Raw genomic sequence first — 24,292 nt, forward strand, 5'->3', positions numbered from 1 at the left:
GTGGCTGTTTGGTCTCTCCAATGTAGAGGTCTGAGCATTCCTCGCTGCACTGTACAGCATACACCACATTGTTAAGTTTGTGTTTTGGTGTTTTGTCTTTCGGGTGAACCAGTTTGTGTCTGAGCGTGTTGCTGGGTCTGAAATGCACTGGGATGTCATGCTTGGAGAAAACTCTCCTGAGTTTCTCTGATACGCCGGCTACATAGGGGATGACAATGTTGTTGCGTCTGTCCTCCCTCGCTGGTGTCTGATCTTCTTTTCTGTGCCTCTTTGCTGACTTTAAGAACGCCCATTTAGGATAGCCGCACGTTTTGAGTGCTTCCTTTACATGTGTGTGTTCCTTCTTTTTCCCTTCAGGCTTAGAGGGAACATGTTCTGCCCGGTGGTGTAGGGTCCTGATTACTCCAAGTTTGTGTTCCAAAGGGTGATGGGAGTCAAAGAGGAGGTACTGGTCCGTGTGTGTGGGCTTCCGGTAAACTTCGATGTTGAGTTTGCCGTTCTCTTCAATGTGCACAGCGCAGTCCAGCGCAGTCCGTACCCTGCACATGCGCGGTACGGATCGGGTAGACCCGATTTGTACAGCCCGACTTTGCACATGCGCAGTAAGGATCGGGAGTTCCGATCTGTCACTATCTTTTTATTTTTTTGTTTTTGTCTACATTGTATTAAATGTTTCATTATCGGAAACATTTTAAGAGATACTTGTTATTCTTAACATCTTAACAGATACTCTGACCTGTAACTATCGTAAAATGCTTCGACCGGAAGTAGACACCTTTCGCGCATGCGGGGTACCGATTGGGTTTCCGGTACGGATCGGGTAGTGACAAGGACGAAAGCGGATCGTTGAATGAAACAGATGAACCAGAATTGGTTTGTACAAAATGGCGCAACTAAAGTGGTGTGGAACTGGTTTGGCTTTCGCCCGTCAGATACACACCAAGGCACAACAAGAGCGTGCAAGCGGGCCGTCGTTATTACCGAACTGATTTTACATGATACACGGTGCTCAAAAATCTGTCAAATAAGTTTTAGTACAACTTCGGTAAGCTACCAAGCCACAACACTTGATGAATTGTCGGAGCATTACGGCGACCATAATACGTACTGTGGTTCAATATAATATTACCATATTGTGTGTGTATAACCTCTTTTTAAGTTTTGTGGATATTTTACATGGTTATGCTGAGGATATGTCGGCCAATTTCAACTGGAAATGCCTTTTGGTTGAACTGTCAGCCAGGAATTTGCATTTGCACTGTTAAATTTTTATATATTAATGCACATAAAAAACAGCTGCTTGTTTAACTGAAAATACATTGATGGGGTTTTTTTGCACTAATAAACTTGTGGAGTTGTAAAGTATTTTGTCTCGCATTAATTATATCGGCAGTTATATCGTTATCGCAAATTTTCAAATATATATCGTGATAAATATTTTTGGCCATATTGCCCTGCCCTAGTGTCAAGCTTTAACTTGTAACCATTTTCAAGCTCAAACAAAAATCTTCAGACAGAGCGAGACCAAAAGGATTACTCAGTTGTCAGACTGACTGACTGAGGTCGCTTCTGAAAACAACTGATTCTTCTGAATCACGACTACGTGAACTGCAATCTGCAAATTTGTCCTGTGCCGTGTATCACTGAAATACAACGTGCAATGAAACATTAAAGAACTGAAACTAATTTCTACCAGACTGAATGATTGTAAACGGACTGGCGGTTTTGACCTAACCGCTGTCCACGCGCCTCCGGGTACCTAACAGCCTGCTCCTGCTCTACCTGAGCACCCTATACAATATGCTTTTTTTATGCTTATGGGATTTCTAGCCAACATTCACATTCCAGTGGATGAACTGAAGAGCAATACTTGGTATTAGTACCTTGCTCAATGACAATTGGCATGCAGACTGGAACAACCAAGGATGGAACCATCAACCTTCCACTTAGCAGAGGACCTGCTCTCCTCCTGAGCTACAGCCACTCAATTGTCCACCAATAAAACTGATGTGCACTGACATTTAGGATTAGTGAGGCTCACACTTTGTGCAAGCAGTTGCAGTACCATTAAAGGCTTTGTGAACCACGAGTAAAATCTGAAAATGAATGATATATTCCAAGGGATATTTGATGAAAGGGGCACTGTGATGAAAATGAAATAATGTGATCATCTCTCAGTGAAGAACGCCTGTTACACTATAGGTCAACATCCAATGTAGTAGAGGCTTAATCTTTCTATCCATTTGGAAGTTCCTAAGCCAGTCATAACATAAGAGGCCCTGAGCTCTCCTCCTATTTCGGCAATTCCAAGAACATCTCAGGTGTTAAACATGGCTGTTAATGGATTAGGAAGCAGCTAATCCATCAAAAGAAAATTAATTTCAACAACTCTACTACCGAGTCAGAAATTTGTGTCAGTTACCACCATTTGTTAAAAGCTAGGGTTAGCTGCTTTTCTACAGAGCCCACACCATCACTGAGACACCAAGTACTGGTCTATCATCAGAATAAACATTGCAACTGATTGTATCTATCACCCATTAGGGAGTGTTTGCAATTACTGAAGTATTAGCATTACATGTCATTGACCAAATGACAGTGAATGTATGTCTGAAACATTTAGTGAAATTACGTCTGAGTTCTGCTTCTGCGTTTTACACAACTGAGTCCTCATATGGAAAGTGGAGCTTTGTCCTTTGGGTAGGAGGATTTTTCAAAAGAGGTAAAGAACAGTGTCCTACCTTTGCAGGATTACTGAGCAGACAGATAGTAATCCCCTAGTATGTGCACCCTCGGGCATAAGAGGCATACCTTGAAGTATTAAACAACTTTCTGTTGCTTAACAAATCTGAACCATCTGAACAGCTCTGAGTGAGTACTCAGAGCTGTTCAGCGCTAAATCACCATTGCAGCTAGTTAGCTTGCTAAAGAGCTGAAGTTAGCATCTTAGTGTAGCATGATAGCATGCTGACATTTTCTAAATTGCACAAAAGGCAAGCACACCTGGACTTAGTTTCCAAATATTTAAATTAACCAAAGTAGCTAAAAATTTCATCAGAATGGTATCAGAAAGAAAATTAAGGGATCATCAAAACAGCCAATAGTGCTCCATAAGAAAAGCAATCAAGATGTTTGAAAAGCTACAGAAACCTGTCCTCTGCTTAACCTTTGTGATATGTTCTATTCTGTGAGCATTTCAACAGCTCTCGTAAAATAACAGTGCTTGCAGAACTTAAAAGAAAAAGCTGCAGCATGTGCAAAAATAAAGAAACTTTGTGACAGAAAAACATGCTATAGATCAGTTTTTTAGCAGCCATGCATGACACAGTTGGTCGACGACAGGGGAAGGATTTGGAGGGAAATGTGACTAATCTGAGGACAGTAATATCAAAAGTTTAATTTCTGCGGCTTGCAAATGTATTTTAGTTGACTTTCGGATTTGTCACGCACTACAACGGTGGAAGAAGTTAAGCTGTATATATATGAAAATAGTTTTGGAAAAGAAAAGCAAAGACAAAAAGCAGAGTATCAAAATGAAAAGAAAACAAGCAAATTTAATAGCCCAAAAATGCAGTAAAGGATATTCATCCCATGGTCAGGGCATCCATCCCTTGTGCCCTTGCTGTTTCTGACATGTAGCTTGGAAATATTTTAGAGCTGTTCATTTAAGGACATGATACAGAACAAAGACCAAAGACCGTGACTCAAACGTGACACACTTTTAGTTCTTTAAGGTTTACCAGATGAGGCAAAGAGCAGAATGGCACACAAAGCAGCAGGAAATAGAAAAGTATAAAAAGATTTATGCAAAACACGTCACCCACACATTCTAACACACACAAAGGCCTTAAGTAAAACATTATTAAATAGTTTTTTTTTTCTAAGCCAAGAGCAGAAACAAGCTTTAAATGCAGATTTAAAAATCCTGGTGGATTACAGAATACTCAGGTCGTTGGATTTAACATAAACATAAACATAAACCACAACCATAAGTGGAAATAAACAGAATTGCAGCATGAAGCTTAACGTCACAACACCTGGTAACAAAGTCATCTTAATTAGACATCTGCACAGTCTGGGATAGTTCTCCGTGTTTAACCACAGTGGGGTTTTTTTACTGGAGTAGTCCACATTAAAGACGTCCAGAAGGAAGAATGGACTTGAACATGTTGTGTTTAGGCACAGAAAAAGACATATAAAAATTTAACAACTTACAACCAAAATGTTTTCTAATCCAGTGTGACAGGTAACACGTCTTTAGGACAGTGGCCCACTGTGCAAGGGATTATGTGCATTATGTGCTGGCATTTGACTCTTCACTTTGCTTTAACGATTGGTGTATCATACTGTTGCAGCTTGGGGAATCGGAAGAGTCGACTTGATTGTATTGCTTATTTAACTGTGCAGTTGCATGCTTTCACATCAAGTGGTTCTCCATGACTGAAACAGGCCTTAAAATGCCATCAACAGGCATTATGTGAAACATATGACTTGTTATGCAGGAGGTGTGGGATTCTGGAGTAGTGAAAAGCGTGTGCAAAAAACCAAAATTTAAGCGTAAATTTAAGTTTGTTCCAAAGGTCACTTATGTCCTTCTTTGTGACTATCAAGGGGAGGTTTTGTAAAAGATCTGACTGTACCTTCAGAGGCTTATAGCCATGATTATACGGTAATGAAATAACAACTATTAAAAGTCCCGTGCTTAAGGGCTTTTAGTTTGTTTTTTTCATAGTGTTTTTGATGACTATTACTCATTGTTAAATTAATCAGAAATATAGGCAGACACAAAGGAATTAACAGCCAACACTGAAGTTCCTCTTAGTGTTACCAAAATTTATAGCCTCTTTGATTTGGTTTTTACAGCCTCCAATTTTAATTCTGTGGTTCATTCTCAGAGCTCAGCGCTGGTTACTTCCAGGCACAGGAAGCTCTTTCCAATGAAAAGGCTGTTAAAAACAGCAACAGACAAAAATACTGCACACCACTTACTCAGCACCATTCATAGACAAAGCAGTTTTTGAATCCAAATATGCAAATGTTTTCCTGCCCATTCATCATACTCCATAAGATGAAGTCTCCACTGCATTGGAAGGTTTTTTTCTAATTATATCCAACTTTATAAAAATGACTAAATGCAAGTTCCAATAAGGATTTTCTGTCATGGGAAACAGTTGCCCCAAATTGTGATTCATTTCTAAATCTAACCTGCTGTGAATAAAAAAATTAATAATATCAGCTGGAATGCATTCATGCATTACATTTCTACTTGCACAAACATGTATCGTACTGACTTGTGATATCACTGTACACTCTAACCCTGTCCATCTGTAGAGAGGTCTCGTGGGATTAACAGGGCACTCATGCTGCTGGCATTTTAGTTGATGTGTTCTTCTAACCTTCTGTGGAAAATACAACGTGCACATGTTGAACGGAAGATGTGTTTTTCATCTCATTATTAATATTGTTTCAGAATGCTAACATAACCGCTGGAGTTAGAAATAACAAAAAAGACCCATAATGATATGACTTTTTAGCGTGTTACTTGTGTAATGAAGTGACTTGTCAGTGTTCCTCTGCTATCACTCGAAGAATGTCTCTCCTGGGACTCGTGGGGCAAAAGCAGGCTCAGCCAATCTCCGCTGCTACAAAATGACACAATATTAACTGGCCTTGAAGCTGCATGACCGGCAGCATAACAACTCCAAGGATCAGACACAAATCATCAAAATCTGTGACTCAGTGGAAAACAAACAGGCCAAGGACTCCAACAAAGAGCTCAGTGGACAAAAGCAGATATTAGAGGGGTGTGTGTGTGTGTGTGTGTGTGTGTGTGTGCCAGCCACTTCATTATGTAAACGCTGTAAACACACCGGTTGGAACTCCTTTTGCCTCAAGAACTGATTTAATTCTGGAAGCTGGAAACATGCCTCTAAGATTTTGATCCATATTAAAACATAGACTAAAATCTCTTAGCTAACTAGCATCAGTGATGTGCAGATTTCTCAGCTGCACATCCATCATGCAAATCTCCTCCTTCACCACATCCAAAAGGTGCTCTGTTAGATTAAGATTTGGTGACTGGGGCTGTTTGAGTCCAGTGAAGTCACTGTCGTGTTTGAGATGATTTGAGCTTTGTGACATGATGTATCCTGTTGAAAAGAGTCATCAGAAGACTGTGGTCATAAAGAAATGGGCACGGTCAGCAACAATACTCAGGTAGGTTGTTGTAACTGTGCTACCAGCATTCTTTCCTGGTCCTGTCATTTCAAGTATTGGAGCAGATATCAAGACTCACTTGGCCAGATAATGTTTTTCCGTTCTTCTGTTTTCCAAATTTGTGAAACAATACACAATGTAGCCTAAGCTTTGATCTGTTTCATGCTTAGATGTTGTTAGTGTTATTAAAGTTATTCGTTGCCTTCCTATCAGCTGAAAACAGCTCAAGCCCACTAAAATCACTCTTCACCCTTCTGATGCCCAGTTTAAACTTCAGTAGGTCATCTTGGCTGCATCTGCATGCCTAAGTGAACTGAGTTGCTGCCATCAGATGTGTTGATTAAATATTTGCATTAACAAGCAGTTGAGCAGGTGTACCGCATTGTCATCCTTTTTTATTATCTCTTCTTCTTTTATTCGCATTTAAAGAATTTAGTAATTTCTTTTCAGGAAGTGGTATGTTGGTACAGTTTGCTTGCAAATTTTCAAGCTTGGGAATTTAAAATTGAGTTTTAAAATTATTTTTATAACATTAAGAAAAACCTATACATGTTGTAAGTCATTTTCCTTCTATTTATAAATTATATTGCTGTTTGGGGTACATATGCACCCAAGCCTGAAGGGAACTTTGCATGATCATTATTATAATTTGATGATTCAATTAAAGTACTTCCCAGATTCAATGTGTTCTGAATTAAAGAAAGGATTGAAGGAATTATTTAAAATTATTAAAAAAGTAACCATGTCTGTTCTTATATTATGGGAAGACATGGAAAACTGGTTTGATACAAAGTGAGATTTCAGAGATGGACTTTGTTTGCTTTTGCTCTTTTGATCCATTACTATTCCTAGCTAAAGTCTACTTCATTGGTAACACTCAGTTTTCCTGAGATCCACTCTAGATAAGAATCACAAATTTTATTATTATTATTATTATTATTAAATATAAAATGCATGTTCTACAACACTTAGGTTGGTCCACATAAAGCTCACATTCTGCACCGAAGTAAAAACAAAAATTATAGTAATGTGATTCAGTTGATTAAACTAAATAAATCCAGATATAAAACCTAAATAATGAATCTTTTAATTTATTCTTGAATATATTTCTGAGCCTCACAGTGTTTGTTTTACAGCCCTGAAAGTGACAACTCAAAGGCAGTGTGGGAAATCCAAATAAAACATTTAAGACCAAAACTTGTTTTGGCGATGTGGCTTGCATGTACAACTCTGCCTAGTGGTTTGGCAGAACATTGGCTGCACATTAAAACATTGAAAACAAATGAATAAATAAGTCCTTGCCAAACTGGGATTTAATCTGCTGCTGTGAATCTTGGCATCGCATCTGTATTTTTTGGAGATTTGGCTGAGATTTGGATATTTTGCTGTAATTGCACATTTCCTATCAGTCGTTTAGCTTTCTTTTTCTCTTCACTGTCTCAAGCCTCTTTGGTCCTGTTTAAAAAAATCACTCCCATCTCTCATGAAGTTGTCAGCCTTTCTCTTTATCTTTCCTGTGCCCTTCTGTCTTAGCTAATTAGCATCAATGCAGGTGGTCACGTTTGTGCTGCCATTAATAAGGAGAAAACACAAAGCAGGTGGTGTCAGCTTAAACTAATCTGACATTTATTGGTCACAGGTGTATAAGTTACAACATACAGTTTGACTAATCAAGGATTTTTACGTGTAGCATCTTTTATGAATTAAGCAAAGCACACCATCAGGGAATGCTCTTGAGAGTAACTAAGCTTTTTTATAAATGAGGATCTGACGCTTTAACCCGAGGCCTCAGTTCAAAACATCACCACGTCAAAACCCACAGTGGTGCTATTAACATGACTTAAGAGTCGACTTTGACTGTGCCAGTTGGTTTTTCTGTGTTTCAGGAGATGGGAACCCTAAAGAGAGCAGTCCTTTCATCAACAGCAGTGCAGCCACTAACATGGATAAGAGCCAGCAGTATGATGGCAATAACATGGCTCTGTTTGAGGTGGGCGCACTCTTCACTGCCCTGTAATATAGGTTGCTGTCCTTAATTGTTATTATTAAGGAAATGTGACTGTATATGCTTTTAAGTTGAACTTTGCCTATATTTGTACTGCACTGCAGGAAGAGATGGATACCAGTCCCATGGTTTCCTCTCTGCTCAGCACTCTGGCTAACTACTCCAACCTGCCAACGGGCAGCAAAGAGCACGAAGAGGCTGAGAATAATGAGGAGGGGTCACGTCCATCTAAAAAACCTGTCAAGGTACAGTATGTTATATATGTGACCCATTTAACCTCACTCAAAACAACAAAAACAGGTGTAAAAGTGTCAAAATACTATCATATAATATGATTAGAAAATATCATAAAACAGGGAATTCTTTACTATTTATACCTATAATGTCAAACTCCCTACATGTAATTTGAAAATAATTAATATATGTCAAATCAAATGTATCTAATAATTTTATATTAAAAAATCCAAATCCTATAATATAGGACATAATAAAGGATATTTTTATTATGACCACACCTGTTTTTTCAGGTTGTCCAAATTTAAAAATGTAAAAACATAAAAAATTTAAAAATAAAAATGTTTAGAGAATTAAATACAGGCTGGTGAAATCACATGGTAAATGAAATTGGGAGTTCTCATAGTTTAACCATTTTTATTAATGTTTAGCAATGTTTAAATATAAGTGACTATAATTTATTAATTTAAATTATCAGTAAAAGTTCATAATAGAGTCAATATTTTTCTACTTTCTTAAATTTATTCCAAATCTGCTTCAAGTGTTGCGTCACTCAACACCTCATAAAAGAACGGTATTGTTTTGTTGCAGTTTGTACACAGGAAATAAGCTTTAAATTGCATCCAAACCTTTATCATCATTTTATGGAAGATTGGAAAAGAAAGCATCAAAGACAGTTTTTAACACCAGAGATGAAATTTACTACATTAAATTATAATGTAGTAAATTTATGTTTACCTACAAATGTTTAAAGGTACCCATATGGAAAAGAAATAGTAAAAACCTATATGATTTACTCTGACAATTATGGTGTAAGTAGATTTACGGACTGCATAAATCATTTTAGTTAGTGTGTAATTTCATAGCAATTTTGCAAAGACACAAACAGTATTTCCTCATCTTTTAAAAATGCTGCACTTTTTAGAACCATATTACGGAGTCGATTAACCTTGCCTTTTTACATCTTTATCTAATATTCATTATGCTGCAGTTGTTAGTCGATTGTCCTTTTATTGTACTTGCATAAATTTGATAAGGACTGTTCTCCTTACAAGGAAAAATAAATGCCATTAAACTTTGCAGGTCTATGTGACATTACAATGATGTAGCGAAGTCTACGTTCATATTTATTTATTTCACAATCACCGTTTAAACCTAACTTTCAAAAGAAGTATACAGGAAAGGAGTGTCTTCTCTTCCTAAGATCATATGGGCCAAAACGTACACTTACAATATAAGTCAGGGAAACATTGTTTGTTTTTCTTAAAATCACTTATGCAATACTTAAATTTACTTACATTATAATTATTTGTTTCCTGTTTAAACCTGACTTGTTGCCCTCTATTGTGGTGTAAGTTCAAATATTTGTAGGTAGATATAATTACAGGTGTGGGATGAATTATGGAGTGTTACTTTTTTCAAAAGCTGTTTTTCTTACAATAAATGCAATAACAGAATGACTGAACAACAAAGTAATAACTGACTTATTAGCCAGAAAAAAAGGAGTTAGTGCACTTTGTATCATAAAGTTTTTAATTTGTTATTTTGTTTTGTGTATTTTCCAGGCACCTCAGCTGGGCACTCTAATGGGAGTGTACTTGCCGTGTATCCAGAATATTTTTGGGGTAATCCTCTTCCTGCGGATGACATGGATGGTTGGGATTGGAGGCGTCTTTGGCTCGTTTATAATCGTCTTCATGTGTTGTTCTACAGTGAGTAAAACTGCAGGATTTCCTACTGTGGGGGCGCCCTGAGCCTCGCCGATCTGACTGCTGGCTGTTCAGCGTTCAAGATTAATCAGTCAACTAAAGGCACTCAGCCTATCAATCTGGAAAAAGAGTGGTTTTGCAAACATTTACAACTGATCACTGAGATATCACAACTCTAACATCAATGACAGGAAAATACCGAATACCTCCTTACTGTGAATCCAACTGTTGGGAACTATTCATGTGGATATTTGTCACATGCAACCTACCTAAACATTGTGGCAGACCTATAGATGGTATAGAAAAGATGAATGCAGCCACCGCCGGTTGTTATCATACTGTTTGTTTGGAGCCAAGCTAATTAGTAACAGTAACAAACTACAAATAGCAGAATTCAACTCACCAAAAGTTTAGTGCAGTGTCTGTACCAAAGAGAAAGCAATATTAGCCGTAAAATAGTTCCACTCAAAAAGCTCTAGAAGGCACTAACACCACAAAAGTTGATGGCTACAACTGAAAAATCACACTAGTCAGATATTTTATATAATAATTCAGTCATTATAAGGAGGGAAACAATGTTTGGAGGCCCAAAACAATGTTTAAATGTTTAAAACAAAGTTTTAAACATTTTTTAATATGTAAGTCTGTGAGAACTGACTGGGACCCAGCCTCAAGTGGCCAATACTGGAACTGCAGATTCTGGTCTTTCAGGCGGAGATTCTGCTACTTGTGCAGACCAAGCAGATGCCATGTCTATGTCCAGGGGGGAGCTAGCAAAATATTAGGCAGGTGGCTTTAATATTGTTTCTGATCAGTGTACAACAGGCTGTGTGAATGTGATTTCCATTGTGCAGCTGCTGAAGGTGACATAGTAAATCCTGATAAACGGCATTCTGCCAGTAAACCCACTAACAGGCTTTCAGCACCATATTTCTCCCTGTATGTGGGCTTAATCAACAAAGGGGCTTAAAATGTATTACATGAAATGTTTTTCAAAAAATTAGAGAAAGAAAAAGGGAAACAAGTCTTTTAAGTAAGGGAAGACACTGACCGTTGGAATCTTACTATAATTAGTTTGTGTCTAAAAATAAGGTTTAACAAACCTAAATAGATAGCTTGTCTGATTTTTGCCAGCACTTTGTTGGAAGTTTCAGGGGCGTTAAAAGGACATGTCTGGATTTCATTGGATTTCACCCACACTGACATTACTAATAGATCATGTCTGGGCTTTATAAGTATAACCTCGGACTACTAGTTGCTGTAGTAGTATGCTGTTAAACTCAAATATTAAAGAGTTAAACTACAGACAAGTACCGTAAAAGTGTATCTAACTACCGTGCTCTGCTGTAACAGACTGTAGCTGAAGTGACAGCATGTGCCTAACCAGTCATTCCTGTGAGGAATGGTTCGACATGACCAGATGAGTCAGACTTTTGTGCTGCTGGATGTTTTCTCTACCATCCCCTCATTTCATCAGTGCCTCCCTGTCAGCCTTCCTTAATTTGACTTGCCCACCTGCTGCCTTTCAGAATCCTGTAATCCCCCCCTGTTGTCTGCTGCTGTTTTCAGACCATGCTCACAGCCATCTCCATGAGTGCCATTGCGACAAATGGAGTCGTACCAGGTGAGTGGATATCAGAGGGCATGCATTAGTATGTTTGTGTGCAACAGAGCGGTGCGCTGAGCCCTGTGTGTGTTTGCGACTCACAGCTGGAGGTTCGTATTACATGATCTCTCGCTCTCTGGGGCCCGAGTTTGGCGGTGCTGTCGGAATCTGCTTCTACTTGGGCACCACTTTTGCGGGTGCTATGTACATTCTCGGCTGTATTGAAATTCTGCTGGTAAGTCGATTGAATTTTTAAATGACAGGTTTATATTGCTTTTCATGTTTTTCTTATATGCCTTCAATATAATAACAGGAAAAGCACATCTGGAGATAATAAAGGCTGAATTCCAGTTATGTTAGTTTTGGGGTCCTGTTGGTTCGGTCTTGTAGTTAATGTGTTAGTTAAGTGAAAGAGAGATCCATTATTATTTTTTATAGATGTATTTTGGCCTTTATTATTTTTATGACAGGACATGAGAGCAGACAGGTAAAGCAGGAAAGAGAACAGAGGAAATGACATCCAGGAAATTGTTCAGTGGGAAATCTGGGCCCCTGCAGAAGCGTTTCAGCATATGAGCTGCCCGCTCAACCCACTGAACTCTATCTGTACCCCACATGTTGTTATTTGGTTGTTTACACCTGTGATCTTCCGGCTAAATTGTCTTCAAACATTGGCTGTAAAACAGGAATCATTAGCGTACAGCATGTTCCAATAAATGATAATGAAAGGATAGCAGGCAAGAAGGGGACAGGGGGGGAAAAGCAAGGTTACTCTCCCACTTTAAACTAAATAACTCACATTCACATAGTACAGTAATTTTTAACCCAGTGAACTTTTTTTTAATGTGTTAATTTATTTTATTCTCATTGCTTTAGTGTGTTTTCTTTTCTTTATTTCCATTATTATGAAAATGATACAAATGTGCTTTGGCGAGGTAAATTGCATTATTGAAAAAATAATGCAATTGAGGAGATTTGGTGACATTTTCCTGTTTCTGCATAGTAGCTGACTGACGTTTTGCCAAACTGACAGATGATGTGGTTTCTCAGGAAAAAAAACATAAACCTATAAACACCGACTAGCCTCATGGCAAGGATTTAACAAGATGCTGTGAACATTTCTTTGAGATTTTGGTCCATATTGATATCACAGCATCGCACAGTTGCTGCTGATTTCTTAGCTGCACATCCAGGATCCAAATCCGTTCCACCACATCGCAAAGAGTCCAAACAGTTTGAGATTTAAGTCTTCTGAGATCCTGCTGGACACAGCAATCAGAAAATGGAAACACTATCATCATTTATGATGTGACACGGTCCATTCATTTACTAAAGTGTGTCAAAAAATACTTGCACTATTACAGCACCGCCAGCAGCGGCAGCAGCAGCCTGAACTTTAATACAGGGCAGGTTGGATTGATGTTTGCATGTTGCTTTCATGTTGCCCAATTCTGACCCTAAGATCTCAATGTTGCAGAATAAATCAAGACTCATCAGACCAAGTAGTGTTTTTCCAGTATTGTCCAAGTTTTCAGTTTCCTGTTCTTAGCCGACAGGAGGAGAAGAGACACCTGTTGTGAAGCAGTTCAAAAGTCACTTAAATCACCATATGTCCCCATTCCGATGCTTAGTTTGAGCTTCAGCAGCCCATCTTGGCCATACCTACATGTCTCAATGCACTGAGCTACTGTCATGTGATTGGCTGATAACATATTCGTGTTAATACACAGTCACCAGGTGTACGTAATCAAGTATTTATAACATTATAATGATAATGTTTTGCTTTTTTAGAACTAAAAGGATAAATAATAAAATGTGTTTTTATATATCGCATGACGTTGTTTTTTTATTAACAAAAAAATAATTTGCATAAACATATTTATATGTAGATTCTCTACAATACTTCTGCAAACTTTGTCTTATTCTTCTCACCCACTCTAACCCTGTCTTCCTCCACTAATTTGTCTCTTTCAGATTTATATTGTTCCCCAGGCAGCCATCTTTAAGATTGAGGGCCTGGAGGGCCCCGAGGCAGAAGCAGCATTGCTCAACAACATGCGAGTGTACGGCACTATTGTGCTGAGCTTGATGGCACTGGTGGTGTTTGTGGGGGTCAAATATGTCAATAAGTTGGCACTGGTCTTCCTGGCCTGTGTCATACTTTCTATTCTGTCTGTCTATGCTGGAGTCATCAAGACTGCCATTGACCCCCCTGTGTTTCCGTAAGTGACTCTTTATTCACTGGTACAAATCCATAATGATGTCGAATTATCCTACGTGACAGGTATGCCCTGGGCTGGTTGTCTTTGCAGCGTCTGTCTGCTGGGAAATCGAACTCTTCTTTCTAAAGGATATGATGTCTGCGCAAAGGTCATTGAGATAGACAACGAGACTGTCACCACCAAACTGTGGAGGAGCTTTTGTGATTCGGAGTACCTCAATGCCACTTGTGACGAATACTTCAACAATAACAATGTTACAGAGATACAAGGTATTCCAGGGGTCACTAGTGGCATCCTGGCAGGTACATTTTTCAGTGTAAACCACCTTCTGTTGGGTTCTTGGCCAACCACAGTTCAGTATGTATTAAAGATTAAATTCCTAAACTTGGTCTCTCTTTCTCTCAGAGAACCTGTTTGGTAACTATCTGGAGAAAGGGATGATTCTGGAAAAGCGTGGACTTGTATCCGACGTGGATCCAGACAGTCCCACAACGAGCTCAAACCGCTACGTTCTTGCAGATATCACCAGCTTCTTCACTCTGCTGGTGGGAATTTATTTCCCATCTGTCACAGGTTAGTCCCAGGAAGGCACACTAAAGAGGTCCATTATGCTTTGTTTTTTTGTTTGTTGTTTTGTTTGTTTGTGTGTGGTTTTTTTTTATCATAGGTGTCTGGAAAACTCCTCTAACTCGGGTCAAATAACTGCATGTAATATGCACCAGACCCTGCAGTTCTCTTAATGCCTGCTCGGAAATGTTAGAAATTGTTTTGGCTTTGTCTAACCACTTTAACCACTTTCCTGCTTAGCAGACAGCAGTTTCTACTTAGACAGTTTACTTTGTTTTCAGGTGTGAGAGATGGTGGTTGCAAATAAATGTTAATGGGGGTTTTTTTTATGCTCGCCGGATGTATAAATGGGAAAATATTTGCTTACAAGTTCTCCGTGCCAGTTTGTTGTTGTTTTTTGGTGACCTGTCAGTCTCGAGTTCACAGTTTGTTTTTGCTGCCCTCCAGTGGCCAAAGAAAACAGCACCTTTAACATGACTGAAGTCAGTAAAGTGCTTAGTATTCCATAAAGGTGGAAGTTAGTAATTACCCTTTATATCCTCTGAAAACCTGAGTCTGATTATTATAATATTATCAAGTCACAACTCTCCCGATTATTTAACCTTCTGCTCAAAGGTATCATGGCTGGCTCCAACCGCTCCGGAGATCTGCGTGACGCTCAGAAGTCAATCCCTATCGGCACCATCGCAGCCATTAGCACCACGTCAACTGTGTGTATCCTTCAGTGAACCAAGGCCGGTTAAAAATAAACATTAATATAACTTTTCACAAGTTATTGTTACCTTTTCTACCTTTTCGGTCGTGTGGTCCTTATCAGCTTTTTTTACCCAGACATGTCCTGTGTGGTGCTGTTTGGTGCTTGTATAGAAGGAGTCGTCCTAAGAGACAAGTAATTCTACTTCTATTAAATTAAATTTTGGACCGTTATACTCCGAAAATGTTTGTAGTTTGAGGTTTGTGCCTTAATATTATTGTAAACTGGGCACATGTGTGACAGCAAAATGTTTGACAGGCCCAATAAAAAGTCAGAAAGGAAGAATGTAGGGAATACAGACCTGCACAGGTTGCTAACAATTTTAACAAATGTGTAGCTTCAGTTTAATAATAGTGCATTTCACTATGTGCAGCAATAAGTGAGTACATTACACTTTACAAAATTAAACATTTAGCACAGCTTCAGACTGCTTGCAGTTGTGTTTATCTGAGGAGTTATTTTCAGTAAAAATCAGAAACACTGAATCACAGCTGAGTCTAAAACGATGCTCTCAGTCATCTGTTAGCAGAACTCAGCTGTTCACTGTTTGTACCTGACTGAGCACAGGTTGGTCGAACATTTGCATTCACTGTGTTAACGCAGGAGCTCTGTCTTCATGTTCCTGCAGGTTTGGCGAAGGGGTCAGTGGCAACCTTGTAATAGGTACGCTGGCATGGCCGTCCCCGTGGGTTATTGTATTTGGCTCCTTCTTCTCCACCTGCGGAGCGGGACTTCAGAGTCTGACAGGAGCTCCCCGTCTCCTCCAGGCCATCTCAAGGGATGGCATCATCCCCTTCCTTAGAGTGAGTACAGAAATCTATCTCTGTCTTAAATACAGACCTCTCAGAGCTTCCAACTGAGCCAGAAATGTTGTGGGGACTTGAAGATATTCTTGTCCCCACTCTAGGCTGTTATAGTTGACTAAAACTAAACAAAAAACTGAAACTAGATGTGAAAAACATTTTAGTTAACTAAAATAAAAAAAATTAAAACTAACTGACACTATTTTGTGAACTTGTGAAAACTGACAACTAGACATATTTATTGAAACCGAAACACATCCTCCATACAACAATAATTTATAACAACTAAAACTAAGACTTAATCTAAAAGAAACTAAACTAAAACTGAAGACACAATTATTAATAATTGGTAAATATGACATTATTTATTTGTATGTCACTTGTGTTGTTGCAGATCTTTGGGCACGGTAAAGCCAACGGGGAACCCACGTGGGCACTTCTACTGACAGCTAGCATCTGTGAGATTGGCATCATCATAGCCTCTCTGGATTCAGTCGCACCAATCCTCTCCATGTATTGCTCACCGATAAACACAACAACTAAAGCAAAGATTCTTTTTTGTGGTTTCTGTTCTTACTGTTTTCTCTCTTTCCCTTCATCTGTTTCTTTAGGTTCTTCTTGATGTGCTACATGTTCGTCAATCTCGCCTGCGCCCTGCAGACGTTGCTGAGGACCCCAAACTGGAGACCCAGATTTAAGTTCTACCACTGGTGAGTTTGTGGGTCAGAGTATGAAAGCTTTCTAAAAACTCTTGCATGTGTTTATAATCTGAAATTTACATTTACTTTGACATGTACTTTGAGTTTCCACACCAAAATGCATGTTGGTGTTCATTGTGTGTAGCAAATATAAATTTATGTATTTATATCAAAATATATTATTATTTAAAGCTTTGCACATCCTTTTTTAAAATGTATTTTAAATACTGGATCATTTGCAGTCATATTTAAGTTTGCAGTCTTTTTCCTCGGTGCTGTTGCTGACACATTGCTGCTTTTCTTTGCATATTGATATTGCCTGTTGATCATTTTAACACTGAAAACACTGGCAGAGATGTGTATCACATAATGTGTTTATACTTGCAGTAGATGTGATTCAAACATGCATAAAATTCTTTAACTATCCCAAAGATATCATAGATATTCATCACATATGGTGCGAGGATTTAAGCTCTGCTTAAAGACAGATTCTGGATTTGATGTAAAGAAACCACCCCTGTGAGAATCTCCATAAAAAGACCTGAAGTTTGTGTGTTTGTCTTCCACGATGAGCTTAAAAATTTCTTGTTTCCATTAATCAGCCAGTTGTGTGAAGCTGGCAGAACTCTGGGTTTGACTAAACATGACGTCCTGTCCCCTGCAGGGCTCTGTCTTTCCTGGGTATGAGCTTGTGCTTATCACTCATGTTCATGTGTTCCTGGTATTATGCAATTGTGGCTATGGGCATCGCCACCTGCATCTACAAATACATTGAGTTCTGTGGGTAAGAAATAATAATTTGTTCAATGATCATTTGAGAAAGGATTCTTTGATAAAAGTCACAGAGTAGTCTATTTTTTATGTATCTGGATGCTGTAGGTATGACCAGAGCTAATAATTTAATGTGCTTTGAGACAGAGCTGAGAAGGAGTGGGGTGATGGGATACGTGGGATCTCGCTCAGCGCTGCTCGCTTTGCTCTGATGAGGCTGGAGGAGGGACCACCACACACAAAGAACTGGAGGTCAGCTCATCTTTAATAGAGCTGGTTGGCTTTTGCCTGTGATTATCACTGACTGATTTTGTTTGTTATTAGGCCTCAGATCCTGGTCCTAGTGAGCATGGACGCTGAGCAAAACATCGAGCAGCCTCGTCTTCTATCTCTGACCAATCAGCTAAAAGCTGGGAAGGGTCTGACTATTGTTGGCACCTGTGTTCAAGGAACCTTCCTTGACAATTACACTGAAGCTCATAAGGCAGATCAGGTCTGTTACTCTTTAACACACACTTAAACTTCTGACACATGCACAGAAGAATCGCCACTTTCTCTAACAGCTGCGCCTGCCCTCTATCTGTGTCCCTGCAGTCGTTGCGTAAGTTGATGGAGACAGAGAAAGTAAAGGGCTTCACTCAGGTCGTCATCTCCTCCAACCTCAGAGATGGAACATCCCACTTGATTCAGGTTGGAGGACTTGGAGGTCTGAAGCACAACACGGTGATGGTCAGCTGGCCCCGTAACTGGAAACAGCCTGAGTGCCACCAGGAATTTAGGAACTTCATTGGTAAGTTATCAAGTGAAATAGAAGCTCTCTTAGTTGTTAATAAACATCAGCATCAAATATTATACCAAATACCAAATCAGGGGCATTGAAAAAGTTTGGTAAAAAAGATAGGTAATCCTTTGCTCTGCCCCCCATCGGGTTACTTTTCTCCTGTTCCTCTGTAGAGGTGGTTAGAGAGACAACTATAGCCAGTATAGCCTTGTTGGTTCCTAAGAATATTTCCAGCTATCCATCCAATGGAGAGCGTTTCACTGAAGGCCACATTGACGTGTGGTGGGTTGTCCACGATGGAGGCATGCTAATGCTTCTGCCTTTCCTCTTGCGCCAGCATAAGGTGAGGAACAAGAAACTGTGGATTCTTTTCACTTAAATGAGCACAAGTTAAGTGTGATAGTAGTGTGTTTGGAAAAAAAAACACTGTCTTCGAGGCACATTGGTTACGTCGTTATCGTTTTTTTTCTTGCTATAGGTGTGGAGGAAGTGCAAGATGCGTATTTTCACTGTAGCTCAGATGGATGACAACAGCATCCAGATGAAGAAAGACCTCATCACCTTCCTCTATCACCTGCGCATTGACGCCGTAGTGGAAGTGGTTGAGATGGTGAGAGATTTGTCTGGCACATATTCTGTGCTCACAAACAAATCCTGCCAGGAGCGGCCTAAAAGAACAGTTTCTCGAAGGATCCCTTTTTTTGCCGTTATTCCAAAGTAACACATGGATTTCATGTGACGTGTGTTTTTCCTTTACAGCATGACGGTGACATCTCAGCCTATACCTATGAGAAGACACTGATAATGGAGCAGCGATCACAGATCCTCAAACAAATGCATCTGACCAAGAATGAAATGGAGAGAGAGGTAAGCCAGGAACCTTCATACTATCTGTAACCGGAAAAACAAATTTAATTTTAGCTACGTTGACAGCCAAAGCACTGTTTCATTATCACTATGGGCATTAAATATCCGCTCTGGGGAAAGGAACTGCTTCATGATGAGGTATCTGTGTCTGTACATGTTTAGACTGATTTGCAGATAGAAAAAAATGAACTCCAGTGGGAATATAGGAATCAGATGATGTTTTTTGTTTGTTTGTTTTTCTCACAGATCCAGAGCATTACAGATTCATCCCGTGGGTCCATACGGCGTAAAAATCCATCTGCCTTGCGGTCACAGCGAAGCGCTGAGGAGGGAGCTGGTGCAGCAGAAAAACTAGAAGAGGAGGTAAAGCTGATCCAGTGTGTAATGTACAGTACTTCTGTCCTCACTTCCTTCAAACACCTGTTGCATTTTATGCCAGGTTTTAGTTTTTCTAGTTGCTGCTCAATTATTCCTTACAGTTCACTGATCAAAAATCCACCTTTTCTGACAAGCGTCTCTTTTCTCTGTATCACCCGCTCATGTGATGGTGTTTGTCTGTCAGCCTGGGGCCGTCTCCAACCCAAAACAGGTACAACTGAGCCACAGCAAGAATGTCTCCACACCAACCAGCCCCACAAGCCCCACGTCCCCTGCTGCACCTGCAGGTGGTGCTGTCGTCTGGCCCGACAACAAGGGTGCGGAAAAGGAGAAGAGCCTCCTAACAGCGACCTCGGAAGCGGGCAAAGACTTCTTCAACATGAAGCCGTGAGTGATCTGTCAGCTTAATTTAGCTCAGCAATCCTGCACAGGAAACGGGCATCGCACCCAGGATAGTAAGATCAGCCAGAGTTTTAAAAGTGACCGTCTAAACTTGTGCAAACATGCTGAGAAAAACAGCTGTGATCCATCAGGGCATGGATGTGTGGCCTCTGGGATGTCTGGCAGCAGGATGTTGGGCCCTCTGGGTCTTGTTGGTTGTGGTGTGGTGTTTCTGTGCAACAGGCTTGTTCTGGCACATCCTCTGAATGTTTAATAGGATCGAGTTTGGAAGAGTTAACGCCAGTATGAGTCACGTTACCAGTGACTGTAATGTTGTAGCTAATCCAAATGACCCACACAGTCATTTGTAAATATTTGTGCGTATCGACCCATGTCACAGGACTTAAAGCAACACTGTGGCAAACAAAACTTTGAACTTAACAGTGACATGAAAAAGAATTAGTTCTGCAGTTTATTCGTCTTCTGTCACATGATCGTCAATCGTGGTGTGAGAGCATTTCTTTCATTTCATCTAATTCATAATTGCACACCAAATTACTGTCATGTTTTGTGTATTTGTAGTTCAGTTAAATTTAATTTATACAGTGTCAGTTGACAACATCACCGTTAGCCTAAGGTGCTTTATATTGTGAGGCATATTCCTTCAGCAATGCTCAGTCACACTAGGGAAAATAGGGGTAATCTTACTGTGAGAGGGTACAATGAAATTGCTATCTTGTTGCCTTTGAAACAGTTGCTTTGAAGAAGAGCACCAGATGTGGCAATCACTCGTAACTTCAGGGCCTCACTGATAAAACGGCAATAAGAATGAGTCAGCCTGCTATCAGTTTGCAGTTGACAGGGTTCAAATTTGGAAATACATGCAATATGTTTTATGGTAATACAACAATGAACTGTGATGTTGGCTACATACACAGAAATTCACATTACTTACATCAGAGTCCAGAAAGCATGTTGTGTTGGAAGCCTACATAAATGTATCCACAAATAGTGGCTATAATCTGCAGTGACATGCACGCAGAAACTTTGCATTTATGCGCCCCAGGGTGGCTGTGGCTACAATGTAGCTTGCCATCACCAGTGTGTGAATGGGTGGATGACTGGATATGTAAAGCGCTTTGGGGTCCTTGGGGACTAGTAAAGCGCTATATAAATACAGGCCATTTACCATTTATTTACCATATAAGAGTATAACCATAATGCAACTAGTTGTGTCGAGTCCCTTATTGCAAAGGGACATATTGTAGATGAGTGGCACTCATCTGCTCATCTCACAGACTCAGACTGACAATCTGTCTGTATTTATAAATGATGTGATATCCCATCCAGTCACCTTGATATTAAAAGTTGCAACAGGTGTTTATAGGTGTTACATGCTCAAAATCACAGTGTATATCCATATTAGGACATTAAAAACTACTACAGTCTTCTGTTCACTTCTAAAGATGCTCAGTCAATATAAAAGATTTAACCACCAATAAATGTAGCCTTCTGTGTGACCATATATTGTTTCCTTCTACACATGCTCCAGGGAATGGGAGAACTTGTAAGTATTTTCATTTTTAGACACCGTGAGTTGAGCTGAGCGATCGATTTAAAAATGAAACCTGCTGTGACCCAATGTTTCCTGCCTCAGGAACCAGACGGACGTGAGGCGTATGCATACAGCAATGAGGCTCAATGAGGTCATCACGAAGAAGTCCAAGGAGGCAAAACTTGTCCTGCTCAACATGCCGGGACCACCAAAGAACCGTGTGGGCGAAGAAAACTGTATCCTACATCTCACATACTGTTCGTCATATGTCTTAGTTCAGTTCACATCATCATTTTACTTAAGGATAAATTATTCATCTTGCAGTTTCAAAGAAAGTGCTTTATAGTAAAAGGAAATTATAATGGGCCGGGCTTTCTGCTTCATGCTCACTCGTTGACTTTTCTTTAAGCAGAGGGTTGAAAGAGGCACAAACATCGTTACTTAGAACTGTAGAAGGAGAGTAATATTTGGTGCTGTCAGGAGATAAGGTGGAGGAGGTGCAGACTATAGATCAGGAAGGCCAAAGCTCAGAGCAGGACATACCAGCTTTCAATGATCCTAGGTAAGGGCAAAATGACAATGTCTGAAGTCCATTATGGAAAAGAAGTAACGGGTAAGCTACAACTCTGGAAGTAAGGGATTTGCTGCATGGCAGTTTATCCCAGGAAAACTAGGTCCCCTTCCAGTATTCTGAATAAAGTCTTTTCTGCCTATTTCAGCCCTCTGTTTCCTGTGATCTGCGTACAAAGAGAACCATATTTGTTACACTGAAAGCTCTAGGATTAATCTCATTTCATAGTGCACCCCTCAGGAGACCACAGCTTTTGTCTTAGTGTTTTGCTCTTTGTTTAGGTTTGCTTTCAGTCAGTGTTTGGTTAATGTTTGGTATTAAAACTACTTGTCAAGATTTTTTTAAAGATCGTGGTTTGGATTAAAGGAAAGATTTTGCCCTGCACTATAAGAATTGACGCTTAGGAGCTCAGTCTGTCCAGTCAGTGATGCTGATTGGTACTGATAAAGGGTCTATACTGTGTGTCTGTTGAGGTCCCAGTATCAAAGGACACTTAGGCATCTCTGACACTCAAGCAACAAAAATTCAGTATATGGTACCCTGGGAATGAGGACATACTGCTTATTTTAATTATTTCTCACTTGAAATAGGAGTCATGCTGCTCGCATCATCGAATCATCATCTTTCTCCCATCTATGTGACCCTTTGACAAGGCATCTGCATGATAAACAAATTATGTTGTAATAAATGAACGAAAGAACGAACGAAAGCATGAATCTTTGGACTCAAACTAGTAGAAATAAATATATTACTGTAAAAATTACAGAAAAAGTTCTGGTAGTTATTGTACAGGCTGTCATAATTATAAAATGGAAAGAAAGCATTTTTCTGTTAGCATGAAGTAAAAGGGTAGTAAAAGGGTAAGTGGGGTAAAACATCAAGTTAACTTGAAGAATTTTGTTTTTGCACAGCATTGGTGAAAATTGTAGTCTGAGTCCATGTAGTCTGAGCATGATGTAAGCTGCTGCACGTTCCTTAAATATGTACGGTAGTCCTTTCACTTCACTAAGATGAAAATGGACCTTTGCGTCACATAAAGTTAGCGAATGACCAGAAGAATATGGAAAGAAAAAAACTCCTTGACTGCGATTGTTTCCCAGACATGGAGTTTCTTGAGGTGCTCACTGAAGGTCTCAATCGGGTCCTCCTGGTGCGTGGAGGTGGACGCGAAGTCATCACCATCTACTCTTGAACTGCCTTCGTGAGCTCACAACAGCACATACATGGACTCTGCCCTCTCCTCCCTTCTCACACATCCATTCTGTCACCTGCCACCACACGTTGTACTCAGAGTTTTCAGGTGAAATACTATGTAGACTCAGCTGAATGAGGTTCCAGGTAACCTGTAGAGTACATAGTACACAGAATCGTGCACTCCAGTGATTAACTTGAGTACATAGTTGTTATCACCCAGGTCATTGTTCTCGACTCATCAGGTCAAGAACAGTTCAACAGTTTTAGAGATTTTAATTACAAACACAAGAGACAACTGTAAGTTTTCCTGATAAAGTAGAAGTTTGCCAAATATTAAAATCAGCTTTGTAGTCTAAGTGCTTTCCATTTGGCTTTATGTCATTGCTTTACCACTTCTATTTATTTTCTGTCATGTAGTATTGATGTTATTTATATATTTATTCACATGACAAGTTGTGTTTTTTCTGTTTTTTTTCTGTTTTTGTTCCTAGTGTGGTTATAAATATTTAAAAAAAACAGTGGGATCAAATTGATTTGTGACAGGTATGGACTCCTAAAATAGTGTGTTATCTGTGTTATCCTTTGTTTTGTGACATTAGAAGCACTAAAATAGATTATTAAATAAATCAACATTTTATACATTTTTATTTCAGTTTTTTTTTCATTGTGTGTTTGAGGGAAAAAAGATTTTTAAAGAAAATGTAAAGATTTTAGAGAAGACATATATTTAAAAAGAGCATCTCTAAATGCACACCACATCAAACCTTGAAGGCAGTAGCAGACCACTCCTGGCAGCTAAGAATAGGACACTGAGGCAACAATTTATACAGGGTCACAAAAATTGGACAATACTTGAAAAAAATCATGTTCTGATGAATCTCAATTTCTGTTTCAACGTTCAAGTGGTAGAGTCAAAATTTGGCATATTTCTTTTCCAACTATTTATTTATGAGTGACTTATGTATGTATGTATGTATATA

At 39.3% G+C, this 24,292-nt stretch overlaps 1 protein-coding gene across 2 annotated transcripts in view; it reads left to right on the top strand.

The window, feature by feature from the left end:
• Window positions 1-23,385, top strand: part of slc12a5b (solute carrier family 12 member 5b) — a 35,743-nt gene extending 12,358 nt beyond the window's left edge. Inside the window, exons 2-26 of one of the 2 annotated variants that reach the window (XM_085344737.1) lie at window positions 8,103-8,206; window positions 8,326-8,466; window positions 10,021-10,167; window positions 11,734-11,788; window positions 11,875-12,005; window positions 13,745-13,992; window positions 14,083-14,294; window positions 14,398-14,565; window positions 15,175-15,273; window positions 15,391-15,448; window positions 15,942-16,116; window positions 16,511-16,629; window positions 16,728-16,826; window positions 17,479-17,598; window positions 17,733-17,837; window positions 17,910-18,078; window positions 18,180-18,375; window positions 18,540-18,709; window positions 18,845-18,976; window positions 19,126-19,233; window positions 19,480-19,596; window positions 19,796-19,998; window positions 21,545-21,559; window positions 21,650-21,783; window positions 23,219-23,385. In XM_085344737.1, the coding sequence (XP_085200863.1) occupies window positions 8,103-8,206; window positions 8,326-8,466; window positions 10,021-10,167; window positions 11,734-11,788; window positions 11,875-12,005; window positions 13,745-13,992; window positions 14,083-14,294; window positions 14,398-14,565; window positions 15,175-15,273; window positions 15,391-15,448; window positions 15,942-16,116; window positions 16,511-16,629; window positions 16,728-16,826; window positions 17,479-17,598; window positions 17,733-17,837; window positions 17,910-18,078; window positions 18,180-18,375; window positions 18,540-18,709; window positions 18,845-18,976; window positions 19,126-19,233; window positions 19,480-19,596; window positions 19,796-19,998; window positions 21,545-21,559; window positions 21,650-21,783; window positions 23,219-23,310 (3,317 nt within the window). In that variant the 3' untranslated portion in view covers window positions 23,311-23,385. Of the gene's footprint in view, window positions 1-8,102; window positions 8,207-8,325; window positions 8,467-10,020; window positions 10,168-11,733; window positions 11,789-11,874; window positions 12,006-13,744; window positions 13,993-14,082; window positions 14,295-14,397; window positions 14,566-15,174; window positions 15,274-15,390; window positions 15,449-15,941; window positions 16,117-16,510; window positions 16,630-16,727; window positions 16,827-17,478; window positions 17,599-17,732; window positions 17,838-17,909; window positions 18,079-18,179; window positions 18,376-18,539; window positions 18,710-18,844; window positions 18,977-19,125; window positions 19,234-19,479; window positions 19,597-19,795; window positions 19,999-21,544; window positions 21,560-21,649; window positions 21,784-23,218 lie in introns of those variants that run through there. The other variant, XM_085344739.1, reaches the window with a different exon arrangement.
• Window positions 23,386-24,292: the final 907 nt, after the last annotated feature.

The sequence above is a fragment of the Diplotaxodon limnothrissa genome, linkage group LG20 (genome assembly GCF_057381915.1).
Source record: "Diplotaxodon limnothrissa isolate DT_005_m linkage group LG20, D_limnothrissa_male_GT1.1, whole genome shotgun sequence".
NCBI classification, from domain to species: domain Eukaryota; kingdom Metazoa; phylum Chordata; class Actinopteri; order Cichliformes; family Cichlidae; genus Diplotaxodon; species Diplotaxodon limnothrissa.